At 39.5% G+C, this 22,165-nt stretch overlaps 1 protein-coding gene across 5 annotated transcripts in view; it reads right to left on the minus strand.

Moving 5' to 3' along the window:
* Positions 1 to 563: 563 nt before the first annotated feature.
* sh3gl2a (SH3 domain containing GRB2 like 2a, endophilin A1) overlaps positions 564 to 22,165 on the minus strand; it is a 37,532-nt gene continuing 15,930 nt past the window's right edge. Inside the window, exons 2-13 of one of the 5 annotated variants that reach the window (XM_038713212.1) lie at positions 11,057 to 11,125; positions 8,978 to 9,050; positions 7,863 to 8,006; positions 7,474 to 7,607; positions 7,226 to 7,384; positions 6,394 to 6,497; positions 6,084 to 6,199; positions 5,063 to 5,077; positions 4,891 to 4,902; positions 4,424 to 4,435; positions 3,340 to 3,351; positions 564 to 3,244 (exon numbers count right to left, since the gene is read on the minus strand). In XM_038713212.1, the coding sequence (XP_038569140.1) occupies positions 3,048 to 3,244; positions 3,340 to 3,351; positions 4,424 to 4,435; positions 4,891 to 4,902; positions 5,063 to 5,077; positions 6,084 to 6,199; positions 6,394 to 6,497; positions 7,226 to 7,384; positions 7,474 to 7,607; positions 7,863 to 8,006; positions 8,978 to 9,050; positions 11,057 to 11,125 (1,047 nt within the window). In that variant the 3' untranslated portion in view covers positions 564 to 3,047. The remainder of the gene's footprint in view (positions 3,245 to 3,339; positions 3,352 to 4,423; positions 4,436 to 4,890; positions 4,903 to 5,062; positions 5,078 to 6,083; positions 6,200 to 6,393; positions 6,498 to 7,225; positions 7,385 to 7,473; positions 7,608 to 7,862; positions 8,007 to 8,977; positions 9,051 to 11,056; positions 11,126 to 22,165) is intronic. The other 4 variants (XM_038713213.1, XM_038713214.1, XM_038713215.1 and 1 more) reach the window with 4 other exon arrangements.

Here is a 22,165-nt window from a genome sequence, read left to right on the forward strand (position 1 = left end):
AGCTTGAGCAAATTGACTTAGTTAATTTCACCACTGCTGACAGCAATTCATTTACAGAGTTTACCACAGCTCTACTGTAATTCTTTATTTGTACAGTAGGCTGTACAAGGTTTGCATTGTATATCCCAGCTTACACATGCATACGTTTCATAGTTTTTGGAGCCTTCAAGATGCTTGAAGCTGTAGTTGTGACTTTGATAATATTGCAGGATATTAAGATATTTCAGTTGCCTTGTAACGTACAAAAGAGGTTTGCTTGCCTGACCTATTTTTTTCCAGCTGGATTCTTGCAAGAGGACATGAAAGAATCCACCGGGAAAATGAATAATGCATCTGTCTTCTTCCTCTATTTGGTGCACCAATTCCCTGCTTTCTCTTCTCTATATTCTAAAAACAACAGCTAGAGTGAAATAGATGGTTAGCTAGAGTTTAAATTATTTCACATTTAGCGTGAGTTTAAATTATTTATAAAAGTTGTCATAAGGGATTTCTACCCGCAACGTATGTTTGAGCTAAAATCCAGAACTGTGTGCATCTATGAACAGAAAGTCATCAAGGCAATAACTATTTCTTGTTATTTATTTGAATAAATTACATTGACTTATCACATTTTTTTTCCCTTTACATCAAGCATACAGTCGTAGAATCCAGTGCAAGAATAAAAGAAAACAAAAACAGAAGACAAACAAAAAAACAATCCAAAGACAATCATGTGCAGCACAGAGAATCCCTCCTTTCACATTGCTTCTGGATAATATACTGTATATATACATCTATACTGTATGTGTATACTTTTGTCACAGTTACAAAAATAAGATACGTTACTGTTGATGCGCGACTATACACACAAGGTGAAAACAAAACACAGAAAAGCTGTACAGTCCTCATTGAGGGCAAAGATACACACGATTGTTCAAAAAAAGTGAAAGAGAAAAATAAGGAAGGAATTGTATCGCCTTTAAAAAAAACTTGAATACATGATCTTCAAACTGTATTGTATTCTTCCCCAGCCAACAAAGTATACTGTCAAAGTTGTGCTTCCCTAAAACAAAACAACAACAAAAAACACACCACTTAATATGGGGTATCCGTTGGTTTTGTATCATCTAGTGTAATTCTACTGAATATAATGAATTGGTCCTTTAATTAAAAGAGACATCCATGTTTGTTTTAATGTTGAACACTGTCAGAGACAGTATATTTTAAATACCTCAGCATCAGAGGTCCTCTGCAACCCCATCCCTGTGCATAACATGTACAGTTAGCAAACCCAAATACGCTCCCCTCCCCCAAATACATGCACAACACCACTACAAGATGAGTGGGGGAAAAAAAACAAAACAAAAAAAAACTGTTACCGCTATTCAATTCTCCTGCAGATGGGTTTAATCATGGACATTGCAGAGTGTAAAACCTCAGGGAGAACGTACAGCATCTGATCAGCTGACTAAAACATGTTCGGTAATAACTGAAGTTGGTTTGATTTCTAGAGTATCAGTACATAAGTTAGGGACAGAAAATCCCACACAATACTGCATACAACAGCTCATTAGGAAAATTAAACCTAATGTACAATCTTATAGCCTAGCAATTTTTCTCATGTCTAACATGACATGAAAAGGTCAAACCAGTGGCTTGTAGTCCATATTATGTTGGAGAAAAGTTTTTTTAAGTTTAAGTTGCATCATTTCAAATGAATAAAACATTTCCGCCGAGACATAAAGAAATGATTTCTCATTCCGTTCAGCCATTTGTGCGTTCCTAGCTATGTCTAGTTTCCTCTTAATCAATGGCTTATTGACAGCTATACTACAGAATACTAATCGGACTAGTTAGGGGTGCAGCAAGAAGAGATACGGCTTCAGCTGCAGCAAACAGTTGCCCCTATGAGCAGTTCAGTCCTCTAAGTTATTATATCACAATACATTAACCATTTTTCACACAAGCTGCTGATAAAATACACTTGGAGGATTTTATACTTATGCACCATAGTTTTCTTACATCACTTTAAACAGTTTAAACTTTACAACTTGTGTTTTTTGCAAATAATGTCATCACTCCACTAATCACTGGCTCAGATATGTAATGACACATACTTACAAATACAGTTTCAGCCCTCCTGATAAGAATACCAAAGAACTAGAGATTGCAAGCTTCAGCATGTTGCATCGAACAGATTTACTGATACCATGCTGTCATGAAATCTCAAAGCTAAAATTGGAGTTTGTTCAGGTTTTTGCAGGTAATTTTGGTATCTGAATCACATATGACCAATCATGTGCGCATGTTGATATGTAAAAAATAACAATATTCTTGGTAATAGGTAATCTTGGTTGTTAGTTATTAGCTAGATGAATTGGTCTTTTGTCAAAACTGCTGAATACATCCTTTTTGAGCAAGACAGGGAAGTGATTACTCCAGAAACTTCCCAACATGCCAAGAGATGACTACCATTAAAAAGAAGAATATATATATATAAAAAAAACAACTAAAATCAGCTCAACATATTTCTTTTATAAGATAAAAACGTTAAACACTTGAAACATGCTTGACCTAGAGTCGCTAACAAACGTGATTCACGTGGACTGATTTTTTTTTTTCCTAGTATGTGACAGAAATGTTTTTATCTACCGTAGAGGTTTCCACAAAGTACAGTGAATGAGAGAGAAGTGTGATTTTGCAAAGCTGTTTTGATAAACTCATGACGGACTGACAGCCAACATAAACTGAGACAAAAGCCAGAACAGAAATGGATGAAAGCCTGAAGGTACCTCCTGGGATAAGGGGAAGCAACGACATCAATGCAGATTTTTCCTCTTTTAAAAGTTTTTATGAGCAATTGGTGCATACTTGCTTTAATTTGTCGTCAATCTTTGTTCGTATCTTCGTTCGTTATTGTGTTGTTGCTGTTTCGACTCCTTTAAAGCGGAGTACAGGTGGTTGGTAGGAATGTTTAGGAAAAAGGTTACCGGGAATACTGGTGGGAGGAACTGGAGGCTAGGATTTGTTTCGCCACCGTTGCAGACACAGCTGGTAGTGGTGACGTCCTAGTGGGGCAGCGGCACCAGGATATCCACATAGTTGATGGGGAAGAAGCCGGAGTTGCCGTGCAGCATCCCCTCGTACCAGTTGTCATCGATCTTATTGGTCAGGGTGATGATATCGCCTTCCTTGAAGCCTAGCTCACCTTCATTCTCAGGGTCAAAATCGTAGAGTGCACGACAGCAGGGCTGGTCCATAGGGGCTGGACAAAATAGTTAGAGAAGAAAAGGAGAGTTAGAAGAGAGGTTAGAGGAGGAGATGCTGCATATAAACAAGAAAAGCTTGAGAAAGGCTCACCTGGAGACCTGGCTAAAAGACGGAAACAGGAGGAAGCAGCGAGGAGGAGACAAAGCAAAAGAGAGAGACAAAACATGACGGTGACTATCAGTGACGGTAAAATATTAATGAGGCATATGACATCTAAAGGAATAGTTCTACATTTTGGGAAATGGGCTGATTCTCTTTGGATTGCGGATGGTTTCATAGAAAAGCTCAGTCTGTACTCTTTAACGGAGGTTGTGTGGTTAAACAGACGTACATTTGCCAAACCAACCAGTTAGTCTTCATCCTTCAAGTCTTTTCTGTTGTAAAATACTGTTTGAAAACCCCTTCAGATAAAGCCTAAATCTCACCTTTGTGTCGCTTGTTGAAGTTTGTTTTTGAGTGTGGAATGGGCAAATTTTCACCCCTTTTGGCAAATGTCGGGAAAAACAGCCACAAAACCTGTGGTTCTCACCAACCGTCAAGTACCACATGGTAGGAGAAGCAAACCTGCCTATCAGTACCTCTAAAGCTCCCTAACTAAGACATTAGATCTTTTTTTATTTAATTAGTACAAAAACTGAAGGTTAAACAAATTACAATTCACCATTTTATGGGGACTATTTCTTGGATCTGAGCAGTTGTCAAGCAAAGCTGAGACTCCTGACCAAGAAATAGTCCAGTAAATAACACCCTATAAAACAAATGAAATAGAGAGCTTTACAGGTGGTGGTGGGTGGATTTTTTTACACTCGGAAAGAGCCAAGCTAGCCGTTTCCCCTGTTTCCAGTCTTTATGCTAAGCTAACTGGCTGCAGCTTCATATTTTGCGTCCAGGTGTGAGAGTGGTATCAATTTATTTTTAACGAACTCTCAGTGAATAAGCTAACTACCCAAAATATGGAACTATTGCTTTAACAATGAAAGAAAGCTGTGCAATAAGAAAATTAAAAAAAATAGGGACAAAAGAGAAACAAGGGGTTATACAGAAACAGCACAGCAGATGAGCTGCACTGCAAACAAAAATGCAGACAAAAGTATACTTCCACAAAAGTTAAAGGAGGATACAAATAAGAGTGATAGAGAGATTTTGCATCTCTTCACAAGTCACTCTTTCTCACCTGGAGATCTTGCTGCAAAGGGAAAAGGAGAAAACAGAGCAGACGTGTTTATGTTAAATAGTATTTTCAAGATGGATAAATGATGGATTGATGGGTAAGTACAGGAGGTGTGGCAATGAAGAGTTAGATAAACAAAGCAAGAGGAAAACCCAAGCTGGACAATGAATTGAAAGAGAAGCAGAGCAGCAGACAGACAAAGGAACAGGAGGATAAGACAGACCAAAAGATTGAACAAAACAGGAACAGCAAATGCTGGTCCGCTGGTAAGCTGTTACTGTAGGTCTGGCATTCTTTGTACAGTGAGCGGACAGCACTTGTTTTTCTGCTGTTTGTAACATTTGGGCACAGTTTTCTCATAACAAAAGATACAAACAGACAAATAGATGGAAAAAAAAGGACTAAACAAGAATGACGAAGTGATGGAAGAGATATTGCCGTATCTCTCCGGGGATTCACTTTTATCTCACCTGGAGACCTTGCTGCAAAGAGGGAAGAGGAAACAACACGAGGGGAGCGGGAAAGAAAGCAGCAGAAGAAGTTTTGAGTTTTTTGTGTACATGAAAGGAGGTTGTTAAAGAAATGAATTCATGAGCACACAGGGAGTGAAACATTTTGGCAGATAAGTTTGACCTGGCTCACCTGGAGACCTCGCGCCTAAAAGAATGAACAAAAATCATAAGGGGGAAAGAGAAGAGTGCAGAGTTGCATTAATTTGTGCTGGATTGATGGATATTCTGTTCAGTAAAGGCAATAACTGAAATGTTGGGAAAAGAGTGGGGAAAAAGAAAGATAAAATTAGCAAACACAGTAAACACAGCGTAAATTCTCAAATATTTCCCCTTTTATTTTTAACACATTTCTTTTGAAACAACTTGCAAATTTCCTCTTTTACAAGATATTTCTATAGAAACAAATAATGTGTCCGCTATTTGGAAGAACACAATTTATTTGATTGTCTGTGTTTTTAAATTGTGTATATTTCTGCGTGTTTTCCTATTCTTATACTTATACATATACAATGATAACTACTTGTTTAAATAAAGCACTAACTTACTAACTATACTTTATCATATTTTAGAAATATACCCCCCTCTCTCTGATTGGGTCCCAGTCTCTAGTATTGATTTCTCATTGAAGCGGTTTGCTAAAAGAACTCTCCATATACTTTACTTTAAAAGGCTTCTATCACTTAATTATTTCTCTTTCATTTTGAAACAGCTGCAGGAAACGTTGCGTTTCAGTAGCTTGATATTAAGAGTTTAAAAAAAATTGGCCAAAATTAATTAGTAAAAGTTATGAGTATGTTGAACTGATTAAATAAGCTGTGAGTATGTAGATGACTAACTTCACCCTGCAATGCAGAATACATCTACCGTATGTTTTTTTGTTAGAAAAAGACCCAGCTGCATCAGCATTGGCTTTTATTTGAGAATCAACAGTAAAAATTAAAAACACAGAGAGGGTTGTTAAAGGAAATAAGGTGATGAATTAATAGAAACGAGTCCAGAAACTTTCCTTAACAGGCAAATACTACAACAAACTTTACAAGTGTGTCTTCACATCAACTGAAACAAACGTATGAGATACCAGTGTAAACACAGTACCAGGACTAGTTTTTGGACATGTTTCTGAGTAATGAGGTTTGTAATCTGTGTCTCACCTGGAGAGCGGGCACTGTGGATGCCTCCATTGTGGTTCTCACTGATGGAGAAGTCCAGAGAGGTACGTGGTTTAGGAGTGTACTCTTTCCTCGGTTTGTTAGAAGTATCCCTTATCCTGTGAAGTGGAAAACACAGAATCTCTCAGTACACTTACAAGAGAGGTTAACATAAAGGACTGGCAATTTGGTAATGCTGCATTGGTAAATAATAGTTCAAACAAGACTGAAATTCTACCTGTTACTGTAAGTACATCCAGCAACGTACGGTACAACAAAAACACCCAGTGAAACAGTAAGTGTGAGTACTAACCGTTCGTCGATCTTACTGGAGAGCTGTGTGAGGATCTCAGCAGCCCTGCTGTGGTACTCCACCTGAGCATGTACCAGTGCAGCGAGCTGGCTCACCTGTTCAATCTGTTAAAGATGCGCAAGGTGTACTTTTACATGTTGACACCATGACAGCTGGTACACACCGCCCATAATGACGACTGGACTCAAATTCACTGGGATGCTAAAAGTAATAACAGCTGATTTACAGCAGGATCACACAAAAACAATAGTGGATAACCTGGATGACTGGTACAACTGTTACAAACACAGAGATGGAGAAAGTCCTTAAAATGCTCATGAAAATGGCAATTTCAACATCTGCTAATGGACCTTGTGGGGATATTGTTTTAGTGACGTACAGGATCAGCTAATATTCTAAAGGGTAGTATTTGTATGGTTAACAAAACTGTGTTTATTGATACTTTTGGTGCCAATGACCTGAGAAACAGAGGCTCACTTTATAAAGTTGTGATGCAAAAAAGTGTAGCCATTTCTATTTCCCATTACATGTAATCATTTGACCAATTATTTTTCCTTGGGTAATAAATATTAGTGGAGCTTTAATATCTTTAACATTTTGTCCACTATAGAGTAGATGGGGGGCTTCCAGTAAGAACAGAGTCAAGGTTTGAGAGAATGGTTGTGATAGCTGGTTACAGCAACACTGGAAGGTGCAAGACAGTACAGTACTGTACACTGATTGGGTTGGCAGACTCAACAAAACACTAAAAACTAACACAAAAAAGCCTGGCTGTGCCAATGGTGTATGCAATTAACCAAGCAAAGAGTGTTAGGGGTAAAATGTTCCTTACATCACTCTCCAACAGGTTGAACATGCTCTGCTCAGCAATCTCCTTGGAGTCATCGAATTTCTCTAAGGCTTGTTTGAGCTCGTCGTCTGTCACTTTGCTCTGGCGTTTCTTTTTATAATCAAAGTCCAGACGGCGACCCTCCATTTTCTTCAGGTGATGCTGCAAAAAAAGACAAGCAGGTAAATTAGATTTTCTGACCAAGAGATGACTTTGATTATTAGTTGTGCGTCAGAGTTCTGCACTTTTACCTGAATCTCCTTCAGATCTTTTTCATGGAGGTTCTGCAGTGGATCGATGAAGTTCTGCTTTACCTCCATGTCCAGAGCGTCCTTAACCTCTCCAAGCTCATGCATGGCTTCCCCAACATCAATCAGAGCAAGGCCTGGAAAACACATTTAGAAATATGAAGAAAAAAGGTATTTCTCTTTAAACAACATTTTAATGCCTTCACTTGTGAACTAAATAACAAAGCAAACTTCAGACATCTTGTCTGAAAAATAGGCCCATGCATTTTTCATAGCATTGTCACTGCGTCCTTGAGGGAATAAAATGATGTCACTTTGTTCTTGAGAAGCGTATAAAACAATCGTTTGTGCTTCTTCTCTTTCTGTGGAGAAGTTGATGCATTGCAGCTCACCGAAGTTAGAATCCTCTCCGAGCTCCCTGCCAAACCTCTGCATGGACTCTCCCAGGATGGTCTCGGTCTGTGTGTAGCCCGGTCCCTTCTCCTGCCCCCGCATACGTGACATGGAGTTCATCATGCTCATCTTAGCTCTGGTGGCTGTGAAGACAAAGCACTAATGAAACCAAACACCACTGAGCGAAATGTCAGGCCATGCTTTAAATTTGTACCATAGTAATGGGTTGGACCGCTGTACTATAACGTGAAAAAACATTCAGTTGATTCAACTTCAATATAAACTAAACGTGAGTCCAGATGGTGATTATCAAACTAACTTTAGCCTGGCATCTGACCACTAGTGCAGCGGCCACTTTTGTCCCCTCACACCCTGAACCTGACTGTGACTGACAGAGCCACTTCCCACTCAAACTTTCCCAACCTTGATCATTTCAAAGTGAAACAATCACACCTGCTGAGCTGAATCCGGCGGATCCGGAAACACCTCTGCTCGTGATTAATTTAGTTATTAGATGATTGTCTTGAACAGTCAGATCACACCTTATGTAGGAGGCCTTTGCTGTGTCGATTAGCACCTTTGTTCACCTTCTCTGAAGCTTAGTATATTTCCTAAAAATGTGTGAACTTCTGTCGTTAGCAGAGGCGCTCTGTCCACTATATATATATATATATATATATATATATATATATATATTACTAGTGCAAGATAGACGTCACATCGACATAAGTAACACAGACAAGACTTAGTACACAGTACAGAGAGTAACAATGTACAGGGCAATTAAATTACGGAAGTCATTACAATAATGTACTTAAGAAATTCCTAATACAGTGGATGTATTGGTTGAATGTGCCTGTTAACATTTATTATTGCATTGTTAATAATATAGGTAAGTATGTGTATGAACAGGTTAACAGTAAGTGCATGTGAATATGTATATATGAGCACGTGTAAGTATGCTGTGTAGGATCATATGTGCAGTATACATAATGTGTGTGGGTGTTTAAATTTGTTCTTGAATAATTTTATTAGTGACTCTTGGGCAACTTGCTTTTAGACTAAAAGCACATACATACATACATAATCTTCTTGCGCAGCTAGTTTATGTCACCTGGGTTTGGCTGCAGATACTCAGTCGTCTTGGTCATGATGTCCAGCACTGCCCGAGCGGTGGTGTCCATCTTCTGTAAACCACAATGTAAAACAAAAATTGGAAGAAGACAAAAACAGATGATGCAGAAATAACAGTTGAATGAAGATGTGCACGGTAACATTACATTTACTCATTTAGCAGACGCTTTTATCCAAAGCGAATTACATTTGAGGAACAACATACAAACATCAACAGAGTAGCAAGAAGAAGAAGAAGAAGAAGAAGAAGAAGAAGAAGAAGACAGGAAGTGCATGTTAGAGGTTAGGAGTTAGAGGTGTTATAAGAGGAAGTGTTCTCGGAAGAGATGAGTTTTCAAGAGCTTCTTGAAGTTAGAGAGGGACGCCCCTGCTCTGATGGCGTGTGGTAGCTCGTTCCACCGTCGTGGTGTCACAGATGAGAATAGCCGGGACTGGGATTGCTTTGTGTGAAGGGATGGCAGAGCCAGACGGCATTTGTTGGAGGAGCGTAGCTGCCAAGAAGGAACGTAAGTTTGTATTATGGAGTTTAGGTAGATGGGTGCAGACCCAGTAGTCACTCTGTATGCACGCATTAGTGACTTGAATCTGATTCTGGAGGCCACGGGGAGCCAGTGGAGGTCACACAGCAATGGAGTGACATGCGTCCTTTTGGGCTGATCAAAAACCAGACGTGCTGCTGCGTTCTGAACCATTTGTAGGGGTTTCACCACACAAGCTGGAAGACCTACTAGGAGGGCTTGCAACACCTGGCATAAAATGACTGAGAATTATGGGAGAGGATGAGAGAAATATACCAGCAATAAAACAAGTGATGGATCTATGAACCTGCCATCTAATAGAGAGAGGGAAAAAAAACAGGATTAAAAAAAAGTGTTGCTTTGTTCTGCAGCGTGGTGGTGAGAGAGAGAAGTGCAGAGCTGAGAGCTTCTGTGTTCTCAGTGTGATGGCAGCTCTGCAAAACTCACTCTCTCTTCCTGCAGTACACGAACTACAACAAATTAACAACAATCATCACGTGTAAATACTCACACGCACTAACATGCGGTGATGCTTACAATAAATAAGCACTCACATGTACATAAGTGTATTTATTATTGCTCACATATGGAAAAATATGCGTTACTCAGGGTACTGATGGTTTCAGGCAGGCACACAAGGATGATACAAAGACACATAAAAATTATGTTTGTAAAATAGTGGCATTGCAGGAACATTATGGCCACAACTGTCTAAAAAACAATTGCAGGGAAAATGTCTGAGTTTGATCGTTGCAGGAGGGATTTCTGGAGAAACAATCATTTAAATGATGAAGAAAAAAAATCAAGTCAAAAGCAAAACTCACAAAAGTGATTACAGCTAGTAAGTCTAAAAGGTATTAGCATGGGTGAAATCTTAGTTTCCACGGTGCCCTCCAGCTGGGCAAGCTCTCAGCCAGATAGGGCTCAGCAAGAACACTGTAAAGCTTTTGCTTCATAAAGTAATGGGTGGAAGACACCAAAGGGCTCAAGGTAAATGTGGAAGCGCAGTACTTTCTTTTTTTTATCTTCCAGTCACAAGTCCACATCTCTAAACTTTAGGCCACCACTGCCACAAACCTTTGCAATTTTCCATTTAATTTCAATGTAAAAACAGGTGCGACGTCTTTCTGTTGTATATTTTCAGTGAAATGAGAGTTGTTCCTTTTAACAATTTGCAAGGAGCCATGTTTAAAGGCAAAAAGATTAACCAGCAAGAATTTCTGTTCGCTCCCAATTAAAGCCAGGGTCACAAAATGTTGACTGTTCAGAAATCTTTGTCCAACTTTAGATCCACTGAAGCGGTCAAGAGAAATTCCTTCATGAATGGGTTTAATTATCCAGGACGACACTGGTGGACCTATGTGATTGTCTGTCTTCTAATAACTTGCCAGCAGCTCAACACGACAGCAGAAATGATTGGTGTGTATGTGGGGATCCCACAAAATGTTGTTAATCCTCAGGTAAACTAATAATAAGCTCTAGCATTCATTTTCATTCTCAACAAGGTGGTAATGGGGACAATAGAAAGAGTTCAGTCTTGCCTTTTCCATTTCAGTGAAGTCCTCATCGAGCTTCGTTCCTTCTGCACCTCCAACTTTCTCGCTCACTTTCTGCAAAACAACACGTAAGGCTTTCAGCTTTTATCAGCTTGACAAAATGATGCATTCTTTGAAAGTCAGAAATAATGCAAAACAAGGTCAATTTTTTTCTACAATTCTCAACACTGAAATGCACTAAAAGTTCCAACTTAAAATGATATGAAAAAAGACCTCTGCAAAATTATGTGAATCTCTTCAAAACGGACTGAAAAGGTAGTGTACATGGATACTTTGCACAGATACAACAGGATTTCTCAGACTGTTAAGGGCAGAATGGAAATGTTTACATAATTATATTATGGATGTATTTAGACGTGCAGCCTAGCTTGCTATGAGATGAAGTCATCTTTATATTCCAATTAAGACGTCAAACAATAAATACTCAAAAATCAGCTTGACCTGAGCTTCACATAACAGAAACCCATTTTATTAATGATCATACTGAGAAGTGAACCTCACCTCTCACTGGTGCTCAAGGATAACAACGCCAGGAGTGTGTTAGTGATCTTAACATGTGGAATAAAACTGGCAATAATGTGTTATTAATGGTGGTCCAGTAGAACATTTTCTACAGCAATAATTCCTAACCTTTTTAACATGAGAACTATTAAAATTAAGCAAAGTATACTGTTGACCCCTTGTTGCAGGTTGTCTTAAAGTTCGAACACGTATTTTTTCCCTTCTCAGATTGGTTCATTTTAAATTTTTTTACAGAACTGAAAAAGATAACAAAAAGATCCAACCGAAAATTTGAGAAAAGTTAGAAAAAATAAATATAGTTTTGTGTAGCAGAAATATGTCTGTCAAGAGGGAGATTAATTAAAAGAAAGAAAGGAAGAGATGAAACATGGGCAGCAACATGCTCATAGCGTTGGCCTTTTTAGCTCCAGACATGGTAGAGACCCATGTGCACAGACATAAACACAGAAATAACTCCTTTGGGCTCCCGTCCCTCTCACTCTCTGTCTGCTGATAGTATTTCCAGTTCTGCCACCGTCAAGCTACAGTCTGTAATGTAACCAGATGGCTTGAGGGGGCAGCAATCTGACACAACGAGGCCAGACACGGCCCTCAGAGGATGGACTGAGGGGTGAAAAAAAGGCTTTAAGGGAATGTCACAAAGCGTGACTAAAGACAACGTGAAGGGCTAAGGTCAGTGGATGAAGTCTCTCCTCCAGTGAAAGCCTGCAAAATCACGTGTACTTCTTGGATAGAATTAGTCAAATTTCACATTCTTAGTTTTTACATATTTGATGGTTTCTTGGCTTGGTAATGTAAAAAATTTTAAGATCCTGAAATGAAGCGCAGAGGGGTGATCTGTGACAGATGCACCATGGGGGGTTTATAAGACTAAGCTTGTGGCAGCAGTTTATGCAGCGTAAGACTTTCTGAGGATTGCTGCTATGAGTCATCTTAGCGAGGTCTCTTTTGATCCCACTTGTGAAACAGCTCAATATTCTGACAGGCAATGCAAAACACACACATAGGAGTCAGATTTCCTGCCATTAGTTTCACATACACATCACTACAAAGTCAAATCCTCCCTTAGCTGGTTGCCATGGAGACAGGTACCTGCCTGTGCCTGGCTTATCATCAGTTATGGTGTCTCAGCATCTCCACTTCGAAGATGACGATTAACCGAGCTGTTAGGACGGAGGTGTACATGATGTCAAATGTGTGGCTGTAAAATGTTTGACATGGTCCATCTTTACGTGTGTGGGGCCGCTTGTGAGCAACAGCTGTGCCACCATAAGTGATGGACGTAGTGACACTTCTGGTGTTCATTCAAGCTGGCTAATCATGTACTGTACTATTTTACACCTGGGAGAGAATATGGTCGCAGCTACATGTAATACATAATGTGAATGTACAAAAACATGGCATGTGCCTCCTTTTAAAATTTTTATACCCGTTTCTGAGTGACATACTTTACACCAGACCGGCCTTACTGAGTCATTCAAGCTGAGATACATATATTCCAAATTGACATATAGCATCAAAGGGAAGTGTTTTATAGTGTGTGTGTATTATTTATTTATTTATTTATTTATTTATTTATTTATTTATTTATTTATTTATATATATATATATATATATATATATATATATATATATATATATATATATATATATGCGCGACGCATAACATGTATGTAATGACACAGGCACTATTTTGGTGCCGTCTCTGCAGAGGCAATTAGACTGATATTCTGACCCACGATGATGACTAATGCTCCACACCAGGTTCAACAGACATACACAAGAACAGCTTCAAGATGATTTATTCAACAGAACAAGTCATTTTACAAAGGGTTTTATAAACTTGAGGAGGACAGTATTTTTACATGTATTTTGTTTCCATTACCTTACAAGCAGCCATAAACTGATAGATTTACACGAGTGCTGAAATCCAAAACACAAACAAACAAAAAAACACACAGGCACAAATTACAACAATTATTTATCTGAAGGTACTAATACTAATTTGAACTAAACTAATGCAGTAGTATATGTGTACAAATTAGGAATGCAACAAACTATTATATTTGTTATCTTCTAATCTGTAACTTATTAATTAATCGATTAATCCTTTGGTCAATTAAATAGTAAAACCCAAAGATATTCGTTTTATTTATTCTGGTATTGCATGAGTGTAGTACAGACTGCTACAACAATGTGGGACCTGGAGTAGGCCTTGGGTGATGCAGAAAGACTTTACATAGTATTCAGAGCTCTAAATTCAACCCTATCGTATTTGTGTGTCTGTGTTTCCCAAATCTATGACTTCTTCTATGATGGAGAGAGGCTAGGCAGTCAGAATCAGTAGAAGTCAGTTAGTACTTAAGCTAAATGGATGAAACTCAGGTCAAGCAGCGCCTGTGGGAAAGTGTGTGTAGGTTTGCAGAAGAGGAGCAACTGAAGGAATTAAAATGAGCCGTTGGTAGCTGTTTTGAGTAAGTGGAACAGTGCTGCTGTGCAAACTCCTGCCCATGGCTGCTGTCAACGCATGTTCAACCAAATACCAAATACTAGCAAAGTGGAGAACAATGACAGAGCCACTGTTGTGCTTTGATGGCTGCAAGCCAAGGAGACAGCAATTTAGTGCAGTGATGTGAGGGAGATGCGTGTCAGGATGAATGCACATGCATGAACATACACACACTCTATAGGACTATATCGGACGTCAGAGCCAGTAAACACAGGACTGATGATTGATCCTTTACTCGCAGTGAAGTACTGCACACTTTGTTAATATGACCTAAGCAACCACGCTCTCCTAATGCCCAAGAAATCTAAAAGCTCCCAAGGAAACCAGCAATGTCACTGTGCTTTCACACATAACTGAGCTCTTTCTGTCCTCATAATCTGTCCTTCACTCAACAACCAACCTTTCCTTTCTCTACCCATCACTCTCTCTTGGCCCTCCCACTCCTTTTTGTCATCCTCCCTGCAGGGGAAGGACACAACAAGGTTAACTGAGCAGCAGTGGGAAGTGAACCTAAACAGGGAAGAGTAAAATGCGCAGTTGGCTGCGGGGGCATAACAGCAGTGGCGTAGATGATATGTAACCTGTGAAGTCACATGCAAAGCTCAGGAACTCAGAGTCGTGAAGACTGCCGTGCATGGTGCTGATACATGCAGCCGATTCGTGATGCCTCTAGACAGAGGGAGGCAATGCAGGGATAAGGTTTCACTGCAGAGCTTGGGCTGGGTTATTCCTAATGTGATGCAGCCATTGTATTCTAGGCTCCTTCAATATGATTTAATTTAAACAGCCCCTCCTGAGTGCCAGTTGGAGCAAAAATATGCTTTTCCACAAAAAAAATTCTTAAAAACACATCTACTCCCTTGCTGAAAAATCCAGAATCTATGAATATGCAAATATTGTTTATTTGAAACATTTAACTACTGGACACAAGATGTCTCCTGCTTTACTTAAAGTCAATTCACGGTGTATGTGAAATGGAGGCTTTAGGTTTTCATATCACACTATGATTGAGTCACAAAATCATGCTCGTCCTCGTCTTAAACAGAGATTTAAGGTGAGAAATTTTCATTCTTCAGCAGATGAATCTGAAAACAGTCTTCTAGTGTCAAACTCTACACATACATTATTCTGCACGATGAATCTCAAACATTCAAGTGAAGTAACAATAAGCGAAACATGTTGACTGGAGGGTAACGAACACTAAAATGGATATGTAAAGGGGCATGAGTGAACCAAATATCATGGCAAATTCATTTAACACAAGTCCAGACTTTTCACTTGTGACAACCAAATGTTGTCACAAGTGGTTGTAGGAAAAGCCGGGAACCATGAATTTCATCATAATGCATCCAGTGAAACAGACATTTCACTCTGGGCCAAAAAAAAATCACAAACATTAAGCTGAGAAGACAAAACAACAATAACAAGGCCATGTAAACTACTAACCTACTACTAACTACACATAGAAAACCCTATGGTCGGGTTCACATGAGGCTTTGGATCCATCGCTCTCACGAAAATGCTGCATCTGCATTTTTCTCTCCAACTGGAACCCATGTAAACCAAATCAGACCAGATTAAAGATCCTAAATGTGGAGAGGAAAATAGCCCAGAGATCTTGCCAAAAGCTGCAGGGCATCCTCCCTCCCTCCTCGTCCCAAAATCTCTTGCAGCGTCACACTGGTCGGTCAGCAGAGTGTGTCTTGACATGCTCTCTCAGTGGAAGAGTACATGAGTGTTGACATAGAGCCTGGGGTAACACAGACCAGGTGTAGCAAAGCCGAAAACCAACCCTAATGTAACAGGTCAAGTTAGAGTGTATTTGCCGCCTAAACACATTATGTACCAACAACCTGACCAAGTCCGAACTGATCTAAATGAAAATCCTAAACCAAAAGAACCAGCTGTTTTATTATCTTCTTATTTATTGGTGTTCCAGTGTTTGTTTTTTTTTTTGATAATGTATTGGTTTTACTGCTGTTTTGTGAAGTTTTTCCTGACGCTTTTATTCCGTTTTACAGATTTTGTATCACGTTATCTAAAACTAGGGAATTGACAAAAAGTAAATTATCTGTAAACCTAGGACACCAACACCCTAAATACCATGACATAACTGAGCTGTGGTGGTCTTATTTGTTTATTATAACTCAAATTGTAATTTCAATGTTAAATATACACTTTAAAAGGTTCAGTGTGTTAGTTTTAGTGGCATCTAGTGGTGAGGGTTGCAAATTGTAACCAGCGGTTCACAGTGCATTCACATGCTCCTAGGATGGTCCCATTTCCAGAGTTGAGAAGTCATTCATTACTACTACTACTAAGTCACTTCTTCTTCCTCTTGTACGTACTCAACATAGTGACAAAACGCGCTCTGTAGACCCATTTGTTGAGGCTCAACATGGCAACGTCCACATAAGAGGACCCGCGGTGTATGTAAATAGATATGGCTCCTTCTCAGGTAATAAAAACCATAACGGTTTATTATGTAAAGGTGAAAAAATATTTAGATATTTTATATTGCATTTCTGTCAATAGATCTTCCTAAATATTACACACTAAACCTTTAAAAGGAAGTTAAAGCCAGGAAGTTATAGGAGATTTTATGGACAAACAGACAGGATGAATGACCATATTTTCTCCCAATAATTAAAAAACATTTCATCAAAACAATGGGGTTTAAAGTAGTTCAACATTTTGAGAAATATGCTCATTCACTTATTTGCTGAGAGTTACATGAGAATATTACTACCACTCTTATGTCTGTACAATAAATAAGGTTAGCTTAGCTTAGCATAAAGACTGGAAACAGCTGGCTTGTTTCTGTCCAAAGTTAACAAAATCTCCCTACCAGCTCACTAATTAACACATTATATTGTGTTTTTTTAATCTGTACAGAAAAGTGTGAAAGACGTGCTGGTAATTTGTTACATCAGGACACAGCTAGCTGTTTGTCTCGGTTTCCAGTCTTTGTGCTAAGCTAAGATAATGAGTCCTTTAACTCTCTGCAAGAAAGCACATAAGACGTATGTATGCTTCAGAGAAAAAAATAAAAGTTTGTAAAATAAATTTCGTGTAATCATTTGAAGAAAGCCTTCCCACAAACTTTCAGTGTTTCATCAAACACCGACAGATCTTCTAACTTCTACTGTCCCAAAATGATCCTTTACCAGATATCGGATCCCACTCTGCTATATTTATTCAGCAAAGACAATTCACCTGCAGTGAATTCTATTAAGAGAACTGTCCACACTGATTAATGAAAACACTCCTGGCAAACAGGAGAGTTTAAACAGCAGGGCCTTACAAGACACCCTGAGCTAATACTATTAAACAGCGAGGAGGAAAACCGATTTGAAACTCACTCTGACACATAAAGCGTCTGTAGCTGCTTTTAAATGGAAGTCCAGGATTAGATTACGCTGCTCACTGCAGAACACAGTGTGATCAATACTACAACATATCTTCACATGCACACATAAACCTGAGGTTATGGTGTCAGCTAATTTGTTCGGATGTTTCTACATCTGTTTCTACATCTGTGTCTGACAACATTTGTGGATGATCAAACCTCACAAAAGAATGACTAACTTTTCAATTGATGCTGAATGTTTGAGCATTTTTTCCATCTATTACTTCTAAACTCATGTTCATGTTCGTAAAAAAAGAATAACTAAACTAAAAAAAACAAGAGGCTGCAGTTAGACACTGCAGGGCTTTGAGCTTAATGCTAATGTCAGCATGCTAATGACAATGACAATGCTAACATGCTGATGTTAAGCAGGTATAATGTTGCTGACTGTATTAGTTTAGTGTGTTAGGATGCTACGCTAAGTACAGCTGAAGCTAATGGGAATAGAAGTGTGACTTTAAAATACATTTAATTTTAATGTCAAAACTGGATAAAAAAAAAAAAAAGATAGCTTTCATTTGCAAATTTAATATGGTTCTGTATATTCATAATCTATGCATTAAGTCCATCCGTACATACTGAGATACATTACATTTATTTAGCTGACACATACAGTGAGGAAAATAAGTATTTGAACACCCTGCTATTTTGCAAGTTTTCCCACTTAGAAATCATGGAGGGGTCTGAAATTGTCATGGTAGGTGCATGTCCACTGTGAGAGACACAATCAAAAAAAAAAAATCCAGAAATCACAATGTATGATTTTTTAAAACTATTTATTTGTATGATACAGCTGCAAATAAGTATTTGAACACCTGTCTATCAGCTAGAATTCTGACTCTCAAAGACCTGTTAGTCTGCCTTCAAAATGTCCACCTCCACTCCATTTATTATCCTAAATTAGATGCACCTGTTTGAGGTCGTTGGCTGCATAAAGACACCTGTCCACCCCATACAATCAGTAAGAATCCAACTACTAACATGGCCAAGACCAAAGAGCTGTCCAAAGACACTAGAGACAAAATTGTACACCTCCACAAGGCTGGAAAGGGCTACGGGGAAATTGCCAAGCAGCTTGGTGAAAAAAGGTCCACTGTTGGAGCAATCATTAGAAAATGGAAGAAGCTAAACATGACTGTCAATCTCCCTCGGACTGGGGCTCCATGCAAGATCTCACCTCGTGGGGTCTCAATGATCCTAAGAAAGGTGAGAAATCAGCCCAGAACTACACGGGAGGAGCTGGTCAATGACCTGACAAGAGCTGGGACCACCGTTTCCAAGGTTACTGTTGGTAATACACTAAGATGTCATGGTTTGAAATCACGCATGGCACGGAAGGTTCCCCTGCTTAAACCAGCACATGTCAAGGCCCGTCTTCAGTTTGCCAATGACCATTTGGATGATCCAGAGGAGTCATGGGAGAAAGTCATGTGGTCAGATGAGACCAAAATAGAACTTTTTGGTCATAATTCCACTAACCGTGTTTGGAGGAAGAAGAATGATGAGTACCATCCCAAGAACACCATCCCTACTGTGAAGCATGGGGGTGGTAGCATCATGCTTTGGGGGTGTTTTTCTGCACATGGGACAGGGCGACTGCACTGTATTAAGGAGAGGATGACCGGGGTCATGTATTGCGAGATTTTGGGGAACAACCTCCTTCCCTCAGTTAGAGCATTGAAGATGGGTCGAGGCCGGGTCTTCCAACATGACAATGACCCAAAGAACACAGCCAGGATAACCAAGGAGTGGCTCTGTAAGAAGCATATCAAGGTTCTGGCGTGGCCTAGCCAGTCTCCAGACCTAAACCCAATAGAGAATCTTTGGAGGGAGCTTGAACTCCGTGTTTCTCAGCGACAGCCCAGAAACCTGACTGATCTAGAGAAGATCTGTGTGGAGGAGTGGGCCAAAATCCCTCCTGCAGTGTGTGCAAACCTGGTGAAAAACTACAGGAAACGTTTGACCTCTGTAATTGCAAACAAAGGCTACTGTACCAAATATTAACATTGATTTTCTCAGGTGTTCAAATACTTATTTGCAGCTGTATCATACAAATAAATAGTTAAGAAATCATACATTGTGATTTCTGGATTTTATTTTTTAGATTGTGTCTCTCACAGTGGACATGCACCTACGATGACAATTTCAGACCCCTCCATGATTTCTAAGTGGGAGAACTTGCAAAATAGCAGGGTGTTCAAATACTTATTTTCCTCACTGTATGTACCAACAATCTCTTTACTGTGTGAACCTAAAACGCATCATCAGCCAGAGCATCTTTGGGTATTTTTAGCATTCACAGCTACACTGCTAGCGTTAGCATCAGTCACATGGCACCCAATGTGAGGCGCACAAGGACTGTGCTGCTGCCGCTCCTGCTCACACCACCCCCCCTGCACCACACTTCATCTCCAGCTCACTAGTCTAATCCTGGTTGGGCACACAGAGGCCCTTGCTTTAAATACGCCAGGGTGGAAGAGAGAGATTAAAAATGACAAGAGTGATTAGTGAGGCTATTAGGAGGACAGCCCCTGCTGCTGGACAATGACCAGGAGGATCTGACTCCTCCTGACAGCAATAAAAAAAAATTTTTTTTAACCCCTTTGTGGGGAAGGATCTCCCAACGTGTCGTGGGGGGAAGAGATATTACATTTCTTGCTTGTGTAGTCTGTACCAAAGTACAGATTTTTCATCCTTTTCTCCCTGTAAAACTTGACATTTTCACCTTGGACACAGAGATGAAAAGGGCGATGAATGAAGACAGGAGGTAGAGAAACAGAAAGGCACGCTCATTAGGGAATATTCCAAATCTTGAAGTCAAAAACAATATATAACATCTTTGTCTCATCCTCATTTATCTCCATTTTCAGACTGCCCGTTTTTGTTTCTTCCTTTCATTCCACTTCTGTCTTTATCACTCCATTTTCTCTCTTCTCACCTCTAAATAAACTCAAGGCCTCACTATTCTCATCATCACATTTCACATGCGATACTGCGCAGAGTATATTCACTGCTGGACTGTGACTTAGCAACATGTCCAACTGCATTCACTATAACTGGAATCTACACTGCTGATGTTAAGCCTTGACTTTAGGCTGACCAAGACTTCTAATGACATGCTGGGAATGGATATTAACACCTTATTTAGAAACAAACCTATAATTGTACGGCTGCCACGAGAATAGACCTGCGCTCTCGTGGAATCAAGGAAAATCCATTTGTTATTCTTAAATCCTGGTGTTCAAAGCTAACGTGGGGGAGGCTGGTTCCTGCTCCAACTACAGCTGTTTCAGGATGATAGTAATCCCACACAACATCAAGGCCTGAGGTGGCATTAGTGGCGACAAAATTCAACAGTAACAGTGGTTGTGATGTTTTATAAAACCAGAGCAAACAAGCAATGACAAGTGGAACAAAAGTGGAACTGCTGCTCAGTTCAGACAATTCAATACCTGTAGGAAAGGTAGGCATCAAGGACAGACTGAATAGACGAGCACAGAGACAGGGTGCTAGTGTTTCCTCTGTCCAGACTCATGCAAGCATGAGTCCACTGGTTGGCCATGTTGCTTCACTGACCTCTATCCTTTCTGAGTGTGTGGCCTGTGGCTATTATAATCTGATTTGTAAGCCTTTGCATGGCTCTTACATAACAGCAGGGATGAGTCTGTAGCTGGGGAGATGTGTGAACACTCCGATCCATCCATGTACCGCTCTCTGAACGGGGGGAGGGGAAACCAGCTGGCACTCTGTGTGTGTGTGTGTGTGTGTGTGTAAAGCGTGGCAGAATTTGTGAGCACTGGAATATGTGATGATGATGATAAGACAAAGATGGAGGATGAGTAACGGCGCACACGACATGAATGATGGAGAGTTCCTGCTGAGCATTAGGATTGGATAGAGTGTGAATTGCAGCTGACAAATATCAGTGAACCTGTACTTTCACAATCAAGACACAATTGTTATTATTGGTGTGTTGTTGAATGTTTTATAATTCCTGTTAAGCCAACTAAACAAATCTGTTTAACTGTTTTTGGAAAAGAGAAAATAGTGGGGTAACACAGGTGTACACTTCAGTGGCGCTGTTAAGTAAAGAAACATTTCTTCATCTTTTGGATGCATCTCTCCTGTTGTGCTACAATTGCTTCTATCGTAAACTGTAAATAGCTAGCCCTCAGTATTTTCTGGACAATCACACTCTGCCAGACCACCTATAGTTCTGGCCAGGAACCTTGGCAAGGTGTGAAAGACTCAATGTGTTCAATTCTGTCCTTTATGCTCACCTGTTTATTAAACTCCATTTTGTCTGTCTTTTTGTTCATCCTATGTCCTTTCTCTTATGACATTCACCTCTGTCCATCTTAACATCCTATCTGTCCACCTCCACAACAGAGACAATAAATAGGCTGGTAGTTTTCTCACTGGATTGTCCTAGCGTTAGCATCATGCCACAAACTTCAACTCACCATTGTAAATTAAATTATTGCACCGTTTAAGATCTTGCATTCGTTTATCTACTTCACCACCTTATTTATCCTTCATTTATGAGACATGTTGCTAAAAATAAATGCCCTCGTTTATCATTGAGAAGTTGTCTGTGTGTTTTCTCTGAAGCAGAAAACAAAGGTCAATCTGTAGAAAATAATTCAACCTTCTT

This window comes from Micropterus salmoides, unplaced genomic scaffold (genome assembly GCF_014851395.1).
Source record: "Micropterus salmoides isolate LMB-PRFRI ecotype aquatic unplaced genomic scaffold, ASM1485139v1 Ms_hic_scaffold_12, whole genome shotgun sequence".
NCBI classification, from domain to species: Eukaryota; Metazoa; Chordata; class Actinopteri; order Centrarchiformes; family Centrarchidae; genus Micropterus; species Micropterus salmoides.